The sequence below is a fragment of the Pyrgilauda ruficollis genome, unplaced genomic scaffold (assembly GCF_017590135.1).
Source record: "Pyrgilauda ruficollis isolate IOZ18807 unplaced genomic scaffold, ASM1759013v1 scaffold98, whole genome shotgun sequence".
NCBI classification, from domain to species: Eukaryota; Metazoa; Chordata; class Aves; order Passeriformes; family Passeridae; genus Pyrgilauda; species Pyrgilauda ruficollis.
The window spans coordinates 1,037,963-1,051,425 of NW_024531932.1; the positions used below are offsets into that span (position 1 = coordinate 1,037,963).

Genomic DNA, 13,463 nt, shown 5'->3' on the forward strand with positions numbered 1-13,463 from the left:
CTCTAGATAAAAATAATTAACATTTAACAATTTTAATTTAAAAATAGCTAATTATATCAATGTATATAATTTTAATAACAAATATTCTGAGCCTTTAGAGTGGGCCCTGATGTTCTCTTTCTAGCTGAAGTCAGCAATTTTTGTTAAGCCTCACGCTTAAGACAGTATTTAAGGCACATTACAAAATCATGCAAAATCCCATAGTGGTGGGAGATACTCGAGATTCTCCGTTTAGATGCAGCAAAACCCATTCTCCCAAAGGGCTTTCCACAGCTAAAAATCAACTCCTCCACAGCCCAACTTCCACCCTCACCGACCAATCCCACCACCGCTAGCTATAAACACCACCCCCCCATGGATAAGACAGGTTCACACTGCAATGTTCACCATTTTCCATTCTCCTTTCCTCCTGGATCCTTTAGCTTTACGGAGTTCGGGGAGCGCCGGCCGCTGTGTGTGCTTTACCTGCTGCAGGGCCGCGGCCGCGGCTGCCGCCTGCTGCTGGAGCGCGGCGCTCTGTGTCAGCTGGTAGTTGGTGGGGGTCTGCGTGGTCAGCCCCGCGGCTGCCAGCGCCGTCTGCTGCGTGTACAGGGTCGGGGAGGCTCCCAGCAGCGAGGGCTGCTGCACGCCCAGGGCAGCTGCGGAGGGAGGGAGGGAGGGAACACGGCCCGTGAGCGCCCGCAGCACCGCGGCTCGGGCAGGACGCGGTGCGCGATGCTCTGCGCCTCGGCCGAGCTCACCGAGGGGTGAATCAAGTCCCAGAATTCAAGACCCATCCCGCTAGCTTCTCTTCTAAATCGATCTACCAAGCTTTTCTTCTCAATTCATCTAGCAACAGTAAACCACAGCAGAGGAGCAGAGACCATTACACTTCCCCCTCCGGAGCGCTCACGATTTCACAGCTCTGTAGCTGTCATCCCCAGCTGCACCCACCCCCACCCCCGGGTACTTTCTGGAAGGTATTTCAGGCTCTGGATGAGCCAAATGAAGATTGCTGCTCTGCTCTGCACTTTAATACATTGCACTCTATTGAGGGCAAGAGAAAGCTCTACTGTAACAGCATCTATGAAACAGAGGCTTATGGAACGTGTCCTCTGAAATCACCAAGTTTTTGCTTCACTCAGTGCTGTCTTTGTCCCCTGTGAAGTGGGGGCTGGTGGAGAAGGAACAGCCTTGCAACAAGAGTTTAATCAGTCTGCTTGTATAAGGAGACTGAAGCTCTCTCCAGCTCTTAATAGGAAGGGTTTGTGCTGCCCAGACTCAAACTGCCTAGAAGGAAAGATTCGTTTATTTTATTGTCATGCCAGCTTTTAATTCACCAGAGAACGTAAGCAAATCACGAGGAGCAGCTAAGCACAGGCCATGCTTCTGAACAAGGTATGCTCAAGGTTTACAGATGGATCTTTTGGGTGACAAAGAGCCCAAAAATTTGCAAAATGTAAATCTCAGCAAAAAACTGCAAACATATCTGGAAACCTACTCCCTTCTCTGGCAGGATTTTTAAAAAAAGTTATCGGCAGCTGCATGATCAAATATCACTTCATTAAACTATCAGTCTAGTCCACGTGTTTAAATAAAACCAGAGAGAAACTGGGCAGGGAAACATACTGCCAGCAAAAACAGGTCAGTCTTCAGAACTGAGCAACATTCAAGATTACCACAGTTCTTCTCTCTTCCAAAGCCATCAAAGAAAATGGAATGAGGAACAGATTTACAGTATTCCTGCAGAGTTTGTGCTCCACACTGTTCTTACCGATGCAAAATGAAGCTTTCATTCCTGAACCAGGGATGCAGTAAAACACTGCTCATAGTGGGTGATTGCTACCATAATGCTGTACCCCACTCAACAGGTCCTGAATAATGTCACCCTTCCTACCACACTGCTCTTTCCAGCAGAGCAGTCTTTGCTGATGGCACTGATCATCTTGTAATTTTGGAATGAAACAGGAAAGAAATACATGAACAGCACTGAAAATAACTATCACTATCACAGCTATCACTATGATCTGTATCAAATACTGCCACATAAACATTCCAGGAAGTAACAGTATTTTAAAAGTGAAATCAAGCATTCTGCAGTGTACAGCATTTAATTAACTTTCCCCCCTGGAAAATTCCAAAATTTGCATTTCTTTACAAGCCAGCAAACAAAATTAGAGGCTTCTCTCCTGACAAACCCTCCACTGTCTTCATCCTCTTGCCTCCTGTTTGATCACCAGCTTCAATTTGAATGTGCAGTTTGGGCCATCCAGAAGGACACCCTCAACTGGATCCTCACCACTGTCTCCCGTAACATGCCCTAAACAGACCTTTAAATATAAGTCAAAAGCTCTGCTGCTGTATCCTGGGACAACTGTCACTTTCCTTGGCTGTAGTGCTTTGCTGGCTCAGTCAATGCATTCATCTTTCTCCTCTTACTTCCACATGCCGAGCAGAAATTCCCATTAGTGCAGAAATTTGCTGCATGCTGTTACCTTTGAACACGTGTGACCATGCCAGCTATTGTCATTCAGTCCAAAGGTCTATCCTAATGTTGTTCCAACACAGGGGGATGGAGTGGGGAAGCATTACCAAAAGCAAATTTCACAAGTTTTCTCCTACTTTGTGTACCAATGGTACCCACAAAAATGCCTACTCCCAAAACCAGATCCTGGGACTATTCAGCTCTTCAGTTTCGCATTGGCAATTTCCATTTCAGCATTACTCAGAATTATCTCAAGCAATTCCCAGCCCATCCTAAGACCCTTATCCCATTTTGTCAACTAAGGAAAACCAAGAAACGTTGCCATCTCTACTGTCACTTTTTGAGCATTTAATATTAACTGGGTATTTTTGTCTACAACACTGCAGATCAACCTACTAAGAAAGGGCAAAGACAAAAGAGAGCCAAGATCCTCTGAGGATAACACCTGTAGTAACAAGTTTTTCAAAGCTGTATCTTGTTCCCACTGATTTGCCCAGAAGTATTCCAAGACTTTCATCTGACTACCTTTCATCTGTGTACTCATCTTGGTCTAACAGGCTCCAATTAATTAGGCAACTGAATTTGCATTACTAGTTAAAAATAAAATAAAAAATTAAAAAAAAAAAAAAAGAGAGAGAGAACAAAAAGGAAAAATCACACAGAAAAACAAGAGACCGAGAATTAATCAGACTGAGTCTGGAACTGACATCTGACTGCCACATTATTGTTACTGGCAACAAGCATCTGCAGTGGCAAACAATAGCTTCTCAGGATTTGTAATCATCTCAGTAAGTACAGCAAAGGAGATGCCTTCCTTCACACGCAGTGCAAACAACTCTCACTGGCACCAGATACTGTGTGGCACCTCCAGCTGGAAGAGCTCAGACAGAAACTGGGGTCCCTAGGCTGCAGCTCTGGATTAGGTTATAGACATTTCTGCTGCAACCAACACAAAGACAGTATTTAGTAGTGCCTCTTCCTACCCCTAAACCCTAAAGATCCCTAGAAGTTAGGGAAACATCTTCAAAATACACAGCTACATGTCTCCTTGGTCAGTGACACAGCTGTATTAGAATGACAGTAAAGGAGTACCCTGTGCAGGGCTTGGAACACTTCTCACAGTTGTCAGAAATTGTGAGACTGGGTTCTTGGGCTTCCAAGTTCTTTAAGCTTCACACACTTGCAATACAAACATCACACAACCTACTCCAAAACCACTCCTTTTAACAGGCACACACCAGAAACCAGGCTCAGCCCATTTGTCACGGGACATCTGTTTACAGCAAGCCAGCACACGGTGCACCAGCTCCCATTCCTTAGCGGGCTGAGATTCAGCACATGCTCACCCTGTCCTTACACATGGCTTCAGTCACCTCACAGGGCCACCAAGCTGCAGGCACTTCAGCTCCCATCAGCTGCACCATTCCTCACTCCAACGCAATGAAGTCTTCATACAGCAAAGACAACACCACCAATCAGGCAGAACACAGCAGAGCCAGGACTTCCCAGCACCACAGCTCTATAAAATCAGGCTTTTCATCATAACCCATAAACAGCACTGTGACACAAACCAGAGAGGTGCCAAAAATGAAGAGCTAGAGAGGAGGAGGGAATTCTCCTTTGCAGGCGTTTCAGGAGTTTGCACATTATGCAAGTAAAACTAATTTTCTGTAGTAGGCATGATTTAATTTATTCTTTAACAATGCTTAACCACCATGGAGGGGGCTTTATTCTGGTTTTAGTCTTGTGATGCATAAAAGCATGGGATGAAGAGCAGACAAAAATTCACTGTGTTACATGTAGGAGTTTCTCTTCACACATTGACCTCTGCTGGCACCTGGAATTGCCCATCCCTCTTCTAATTCCACAGGCAGAGAGAGTAATTAATAAACCCTCCCAAAGGGATCACAGACCCCTCATTACGTAGCACATCAGTCTACAACCAGAGTGCCACACCTTAATAATTAAGAGCTTTAACTCATTTAGTTACTTCTTCACCAGGGATGGCCAAGACAGCATCCACATCAGCAATTCAAAAAAAATCCACCAAAAAATTCCTAAACCAAAACAATGAAAAACACAAACCCTCAACACTGATACTACCTTTTTTGCAATAATCAGATTGGGTTTCTAACACCATCACTCACTGCTTCTGACAGCTTGAAAAAAACTCTATATCATGTTGTTTGTGTTACAAAAATCCAGATCTCCTTCCCTCATCCCCAAGCACCTCAAAGCTTTGGAGAAGGAACCTGACACTTGGGACAAAAACAGCTGGGATGCATAAATACATGTAACAGCTTTGGCCAACCCTCTGAAAGGACGTTTTCAAAATGAGTTTGCTAACACTGAGGTTCACAAGGATAAGCCAATATGCACCATTTCTTGGGTGCAACATGGGTGAGCAGCAGTTGAGGCTGGTCAGCACACCTGAGCTCTGACAGCACCTCTTCCTTAGGAAAACAGCCTCCCTGGAAGGTCACGACTTCACACTAAAAGGGACAAGTTCAAGCAGAAACACTGTTCTTCAGGTCCCAGCAGTGTCAAAGAACACTGCTCACCTTCCAAAAGATGCTTCCTCTGCTCTGTATTATAAATCAAAATACCTATTAAAAAAGCAGGGGAACAATTATGTACTAAAAGAGCAGCTGGGCAGAAGAATCCCAAGGACTGGATTCAGGGGAAGAAAGAGGATGCAGACATGGTGACTTGACTGCAGCAGGAACAGGAAAGGACAATGTGAAGAGGACACCAGGAACATGAAGGAACATGGAGCTAGCACAGGAAGAAGGCAGAAGCACAACCTAATGTTACATCTTTAGTGTCTCTCGTGTTTGAGTCAGGTGCTGCTGGGTCAGATGGACAGCTGTAAACCCCTGCAGATGCTGGCCTCACTGAGCAGGTGAAAACTCTCACAGCAACTGATGCTGACCAGTTACATCTGCACTTCATCTAATTTAAGGAGGCTCAGAAGTGGCTGGCCCAGGCAGAGTCACAAGCACAAGAAAAGGGGTAAGAGGCTGATGCAGGCTCCATCCACCCCTCCTGCTCCTACCCCAGCAAGCTCTAAGATGACTGCCAGCTCCTCCCCTTGGCAGGTTTTGTGCAGCTTTCCCTCTGGAACAGGACATGGAGCTCCCCCCACTATTTTTGATGCATCAGCTGTCACATCAGCCAACACACCAAGAACAGTCCAGCCCAGGAGCTCCCATTCTTTGACTGCTCCAGTGTCTGCCCCAGTCTTGACATGAGAACCAAAAGAAAAGTTTGTCTCTCCCACATTCCCAACCCTTTCCAGCTGTTAGGGATTTTCTTACAGAAGGAGATAGTGCCATTTGGATAAGGGAAGTGTGAGCTATTCAGAGAAAAACTGCCTGTGGGCAGCTGCTCAGGGACAGCAAGAGTTGAGGTAGGGAAGGGAGCAGAGTGGGCATGGAGGAAAAGGAAAAGGCAGACTGGGACAAAGTGCTGGGAGGCACATGGGGGTGGTCACTCCCTGGGGATACACAGTGTGAGTGGAGCAGTGCCCATGGGAAACACTGCAGATAAAGGATTCACCTTGGGAAAGAAAACTGAGGCAGGAGAGGAGAAAGATTCCTATCCCAGAGATGCACCTCCAAAGAATGTCAGACATTCCCAGCCTCTGCCAGCTGCCATTGACAAAGGAGGTGTGACACTGAACTTTGTGTCAAACCAGAGCAACTGCAGAACCCACACATCCTGAACCCTCAGCTTTGCTGAACTCTCTTCACACTGCACAACATAACTCCAACATCTCATTAACAAACTATTTGTACTCAAGAAAAGCACAAGGTGCTCCAGAACTGGAAATGACAGCACCCAAATTCATCGTGCATCCTTGCCTCAAACCTTCTGTGCTGTAAGCCAACATACCAATGGAACCAGCCAGGTTTCTTAACCAGTGACTTGCAATTAATAACACTTCTTAGCTCAATCAAAGGAAACTCTCTACCATTATTAGAGCAATACCTCTGGTTATAGGGACTTTAAATTCTAATTCAGCATTAAAAAATAAATACCCCCCTTCTCACCCAAGCAACAAATTTCAGAGAACTTTCCACTATGTGGATTGTATCTAATCTATCAATAAAACAAATTAAAAAAATAATTTGTAAACATTGATTCAGGCTGCCCAAGAAATGAAACTCAGGCAGCACTTAAGAAATCTGAAATGCCTTACTAGAGCTGATATTATTTAGTCCAGAACCGTGTAATTTCATAGGAGGTAATCTGATTTACACATCTTGGGATATGACTAACTTGATCTGCTGTTTATTGACTAAAACAATCAATACAAATTCACCTGGGAGTTTACTCACACCCCTTAAGAAAACCAAATAACAAAACCAACAGACATTACCAGACAACGACTTTTAAAGTCTCTATTGGGGGAAAAAACTCCCGATTTAAACCACCTAAATAGACTTTAGATAAGTGAGTTAGCATCGTGCCACTCTGAAGTGCATAGCCAAGTATGGGATCTCCAAATCTACTAGATGTCAGGGTTCAAGCATCGAGTGTAAACTGACCTGGCTGAGACACCGCAGTGGCTGTAAACTGAGTAGCCCAAGGGGGATTTTTCTGTCCTCCAAACTGAGCCATGGCAGAAGGTAGAATCTCCCGGGTGTCTATCTTCCGTAACTGCAATCTAGTAAAATAAAGCGCAGCTGCAATCTTTGAAACAAATACCGTCAGGCTATTTTAATTCTGGGCCAAAAAAAAAAAAAACAAACCAAAAAAACAAACAAACAAAACAAAAACCCAACCATCCAAAAACCAACCCCACAAAGCCAGAAAAGAATAAAACAAAAAAAAGAGTCTCGAAATATTAGTTTTACATCCCTAAAGCCCGGTGGGCAACATGCGCCGCGGATGGGGAACACCGAAAGTTGTAAAGCAAGTTATTTGATTTTCCTAAGGCACAATCGCCATCCCCCACTTCTTCGAAACGGGACTAACGCGACTCAAAACGCAAAAACGCGCTCCCATTTCCATCAAGCCTGAGGGAAAGGTGACTCTGCGGAACCAAGAACTGATGGTTGTTATTTGCTCCCCACGGCCGTGCCCGGCGGGCGCGGGAGGCGCTGGCGGCGGAGCGCCGCTCGCGTTCCCGCACGGCCGCTCCGGGCCCGGCGGCCGCGGCAGCCGGGAACCACGCGGGCCGGGCCGCCACCAGCCCCGCCGCCTCCCGCTGCCCGGGCCCGCGCCCGCCGCTCGCCACCGGGGCCCGTCAGAGCTCCTTTACCCCCTCGGCAGCCGCCGCTCCCGGCCGCGTGTCCGGGCCCCGCCGCCGGGCGGAAAGCGCCGCACGGGAGAAAGGCAAAGGGAGGCGGAGGCGGCGGCGGCGCCGGGCCGAGCGGGCGGGAAGCGGGGCCTTCCCGCCCCTTCTCCCTCCTCCTTTCTCCTCGTCCTCCTCCCGCCGCCCCCGGTCCGCCCCGCCCGGCCCGGCCCGGCCCCGCACGCCTCGGGCCGCCCTCCGCCCCAGCGAGGGCTCGGCGGTGCTCACACACCCCAGGCTGCCTCAGGGCTGCCGGACATAGGCAGCCCTCAGCCCCCTGCTGGCCCTCCGGTAGCCGACACACGTTCCGGGGATTCTGAGGGGGCACAGGGGTCATCTGAGGTGAGGGCAGAGCAGCCGCGCCACGGACGCGTCAAAGCTCTTAAGATGCTTTGGCACGGAAATTGCAGCCAGGATCAGTGCTGTAAGCAGTTCAGGACTTCTGGGCAAGAGTAATTTCTCTTCTTTCTTAGCCTGAATCGGAAAGGACTTAAAAGGATCGTCGAGTCCCGCTCTTTGAGTGGCCGATTCATGTAGGCATTGATCAAACCCATGACCTTGGTGTTGTTACAAACAGCTTTCCATCTTGTAAATAGTTTTTCACACGAGTTTGTTTTGAAGTGAGATATACACATGAATTCCTACCTACATTTGAGTAAGTCAGCACTTCGTAAATGAAAATTGGACTTTGAAGTGTTACATTGTCGTTAAAAACAGAAGTTGGTGATGGAATAAAATCTGAGAAGCAGCAACATCAAACTCGCAGTGAGGTGGATTATCCTGTAGGAGGGCATGTAGATAAAGAAGCAGAAGATCATCAGGTGTAAGTAAATTTCTGCCAGCATCTGCTAGTTAATAATACATAAAGACAGATCTGCCTTTGTTTTTTAAATTCTGTTTCAAATTAGATGAGGGTTTAGATGTTTTACATTCAGAAGCATAGTTCTTACCTTTAAAGTCTACACATTTTATGCCTTGTCTCTTCCTGGCATAACTCCACCCAGCTCAGTCATTTGACTGAAGCAGAATCTGTACTCTTAACCTGCAGAAAAGATTAAAAGGTTGCAGGGCTTTCTCCCACATTGTGTGTGAAAAGGACAATAGCAAAAGTGTATTAAAGAAGAAGGCAATTGTAGGTGAATATCAGAGCATTGTGAAGTATTGTGCACTCCTCTGGCCCAGGGTCTTTTTGTCAGACAATAAAGGCTCTCAAAGGAAGCCTCAGAGGAGCCTCAGCCCCGATTTCCTGTGCCTCAAGCAGAACATTTCTTGTACTTTTCCTTCCCAGACACACGCTGCTGCATTACCTGGCAGGTTTTGCCCCTGCCATTTTTAGCACACGAATGATTCCTTTTGAACTGCTGAGGTCTCTGGATCCTCTACTCAAGACAAACCACGCTGCTGTGATGAAAAACAGCTGTCATGGAAGTGGCAGTGAAAAATACGTGCACTTCTGGTCTTGTTTCTTAAAATAATTCTAGGCCCCTGGACTATCTCTTAAGTGCATTGGACAATTTAATCCAAAAGTGATGAGAGGACAGAAGTGTGAAATACATGAGATTTCCACAGATCACCTTAAAATAATGAGGCAGGTTGAGAAAAAGATACAAATTAGAAGTATTCACTCCCATAAAGTGAATTGTTGCTTCCAGCTTTCTGGTCTTAGGCATCTGCTATGAAAGAAAAATGGAAAAGGAAATGTGGTAAAAGCTTATTTTTGGTTGGGAAAAAAAACCCAACACCCCAAACATTTAATTGTGTTTGTGTTATGCATTTTGGGGACAGAACTGGAAGAGAAATTATGATCTTCTAATGAACAGGCTTTTGATAATCAGCACCATTGATAAGAGACAGGAATCAGTGTTTCACACCCAACATGCAGCTCCTCAGCCAAAAGTGAATAACGATGTTGTGTCTGTCCAGCTAAATGCTGCTTACAGGGAGATGGTTATTTCACTCAATGTGCACATGAAAAATCATTTTATTACTTTTCCATAATCTGGTTGGAAAAACCTTTCTGTGCATCCTGTTCAACTTCTGAGTTAATTTGCAGATCTAAACCTGTCACTACTGGAACCTGCTTTTTGCAGCTCTTGATGGGCTTGTTTGTTTATTCTCTTGAGAAGGCCAGAAGAGATCCTTCAGAGAGAATCAAACACATTTTTACCTTTCTGCAAATCCAGCAGTGGTAGCACCAGTCCAGTTAATGGCTTTTGGTGCTTCAGTTGTAATCAAGTGCAGCATGCAAGCACCTAAGCAAGTTATCATGGAGTTTTTGGTGCACAAAAGTTTCCCTTGTAGTCCTTTTGCCTGTAGCCGTTTGCACTTCACCCTTTGCCAAGCGTGTGACACAGTCAGTTCTGAAATTTTATAATAATACAACAAGCTGAACTTTATTGCTGAACTTTATTGCACACTGCTGTACAAAGTATTTGACAAAAGTGATTCTGAACTGGCCAGAGCCCTCAAGGATACAGGAAGGATGTAACAGCTCAACCAGCCTGCTCAGGTCTAGCTGATTGCAAGTAACGTTTGTTTGTCTATTTGTTTGTTTTTAAGAGTCACAGGGTAAGAAGAAAAAAGCTTTTGTGGTCTGCTATATTGCAATAAAATGAAATGCATTGAGAACAAACTTCTGACAAAGTTTTAAATGACTAGAAATATCAGGGCATAAATAAAGTAATTCTTAATTATTTTGTAGGTAATACACACCAGAAGCACAGGGAAATTTTTCACTTTGATAAAAGAGAGAATTTTTTCTCAGTTGGAGCAATTGAGAGAGTCTCCATCCCTGGAGGTTCTCCAGACACAGCTGGGCAGGTGCTGGAAAATCCCAGGCAGGCTTTGTTTTCCACACAAGGTGGCACCGGGTGATGGTTTGAGGTCCCCAGCAGCCTGGGTGCTCTGTGAGCTGTAAGATCACATCAAAAAGGAGATGTAATTCCCCTTGCCAGGACGCACAGCAACAGGGGCCTTTCATTTTCAGGGCTCCTCTTCTCTTACCCAGCCTGACTTGGATCAAGCCCTGGGCACCTTCAGGGAGGCCCTGGTTTTGTTTTTCAGGTGTACTGGGTGTGACTGCACACACAGGAAAGGTTTCCCAGCCCTCTCCTTACAATCCTGGGGTAACCAGCCACATGAAAGCCAAGCAGCACATCTGTGGACAGGCAGTGAAGGAGAGCAGTGACAAGAAAAATCCTGACCACCTTTAAAGCCTCAGCTCCGTGGCTTGAGAAGCAGGAGATGGAGAGCTGAGAGCCCATTGCCCTTCCACCCCGCCAGTGCTCAGCCCCTGCCCAGAGCGGAGCACAGGCCTCTGCCGTCTGCGGGACAGACAGACAGACAGAGCAGTTCCTGGTGCAGGGCAGCTGAGGGCACAGAGGGACAGTTTAACTCCCAGGCTGCTGTACAGGAGGAGCAGGGAGCAGCCTGAGAGCTTCTGTGCCAACAAGAACCCAGGCAAGGCCTCCAGCAGCGGGGGACAGCAAAGGACACCACTAAAACTGATTTCTGCTGCTTGCTTAGGTGCCACAGCAGTTGCGTATTAAGGGAATTCTGTGTTCCTGGGGGGCTCCAGAGCCTCTGGCTCCTGACAGGCCTGCTGTGAGCACTCCACACACAGCACCCTTGGCGCTTCTCTTTTTTTTGAATGTTGGTGAGTACCCACCTAGGCAGAGCTGTGGCCTAAGGAGGATTGTTACACAGCGACACACCTGACCCACTCACAGCCTCTTACCCTCATGGAACAAGATCATTTGCAACAGCACAAAAAATCAACAAATCCCACCCTTAAAAGCTCTAGGAGCCATAATCCAGGTGAGTCCTTACAAGGCTTTCTGCTGTTGTGGAAGTGAGTTTGGGTCTAGCACCTGAGTGATTGCTTGATGAAGCACTGGCTCCGTGCTTCATTTCCTGAAGGGATTCCTGCGGTGAAGGGAGTCAGTCATCCTCATGCAAAAACAGAGTCTATGTGTAAAACAAAGTGGTCACAAGAAACTCGACTGCTGACTCCTCACACCACAGGAAACAACGGTTTTGCTGTTCTGAGCTGAAAAAAAGGCTACATCATGCCTCCAGCAGCAATTTAGGAACTCCTTTAGGATCACACAGCATGAAAGGATTGTCCAGTTATGTTACAAATGGAGATGCACACGTGGTATAGCAGGATTTTAAGTAATATTTGACCTGGTGTAAAAAGACATGGACATTTTCAAGAATTCAAATGCTAAGAATGTAAGGATTTTGTATTAGTGGTATGCATCACGAAGGAGTATCCAGAAGTAAACACTGGACATGGAACTGGAGGCCCATCTTGAGAATTGTGCTCCAGCCAATGGTGATTGAAATAGCTGGGTTTAAGTTTCCACATTTTAAATACTTTTTCAGTTTGTCTGAGATTAAAAAGACAGATGGGAAGAGCTGGTATTTTATTTTAGACTATCTAGGCTGCGTCCTGAACCAAAACACTAACTGAAGCATTACCTTGCTTGTGTTTAAATCACATTATTGGTCATGCTGCTTGTGATATATAGAGTGCACAGAAACCCAATATTTTGATGAATACTATTTTGAATATAAACTAATACTCTCTGTTAAATATTAACTATCGACAGCAGGAACCAGCATTAGCATTGTTGAACAGCAAATCCAGGCGTTCTGTGATGTGTAGCAGTGCAGGAGTACTACAGAAAACTTAACTGTAGCACCAGCAAAAAAGCTTATTTTGCAGCTTAATTAATTGTTAACAATTAACACCATTTTAGTAGGCACTGCAATCTAAGGCTTAAGAATTTAAAAGCAACCAAGTGTACTACCTCAACATTCTATTACCTTGTATAATGTATCAGAAATCCAGGGTATTAAAAAAGCACTAAAGCCAGTTCCAGGTGGTGAACTCACTTCTGGCAGCAGGATGCCAGGGCAGTAAATGTGGTTCAGTTCTGTTCCGTATGGGAGGTGAAGCCCTGCTCCGATGGCTCTCTGTGTAACACACTGCAGCCCTGCTGGGATCACCCTGCCCACCGGAATGCCAGGGGAGGCAGGGGGCTGGCAGTACCTCAGAATGGGAAATGGGAAACCTTTCTCATGGGTAGCTCTTCCTCAGGAATGATGCTCCTGGGCCTGGCCCAAGGCTTGAAGTGCCTTTCAAAATCCATGTGCTTTCTTAGGACACCTGTGCTGGGGGCTCCTGACTCTGCTACTGAACCCTGGAACGTGACACTGTGAACGAGGATTTAACTGCACTTCAGAGAGGGCTGGGGCAGCCTGGGAGATGCTGCTGGCAGACCCCAGTGGTGATCATCCTCCAGAAGAGCAGCTCACACAGGAGGGCCAAGGCTTCCCTGCTGGACGATCACATCCATCCCCTAGGATTGGATGTACCACATCACACAATGTACTTCCTTTCCAGGGCATTAGTGAGCCAGAGGATACCAGCATTTTTTCTGCTCTCTAGGAGATTCCAGTTAACTGGAAGATGATTTTTGCTTATTATTTTGCTGCTGCACATACTGGAGAAGGAAAAGAAGCAAGCATGAGCAGAGCTGTAATTCCTCCTTTTCTTCAGATGTGAACAACAGGGATCCTGTTTAGTACTGCTGTGCACTACAATGTCAGTAAAGCAAGCTAGTGCTGAGGTCTGCTTTGAGGAAAAACCCCAACCACACCCTCTGATTTGCAGCAAATAAAACGTGATAAAAA

The 13,463-nt window shown here is 46.2% G+C and overlaps 1 protein-coding gene across 1 annotated transcript in view; it reads right to left on the bottom strand.

Moving 5' to 3' along the window:
* Window positions 1-7,842, bottom strand: part of CCAR1 (cell division cycle and apoptosis regulator 1) — a 29,013-nt gene extending 21,171 nt beyond the window's left edge. Inside the window, exons 1-3 of the mRNA XM_041490026.1 lie at window positions 7,731-7,842; window positions 7,015-7,133; window positions 466-638 (exon numbers count right to left, since the gene is read on the bottom strand). Of these exons, the coding sequence (XP_041345960.1) occupies window positions 466-638; window positions 7,015-7,087 (246 nt within the window). The 5' untranslated portion in view covers window positions 7,088-7,133; window positions 7,731-7,842. The remainder of the gene's footprint in view (window positions 1-465; window positions 639-7,014; window positions 7,134-7,730) is intronic.
* Window positions 7,843-13,463: the final 5,621 nt, after the last annotated feature.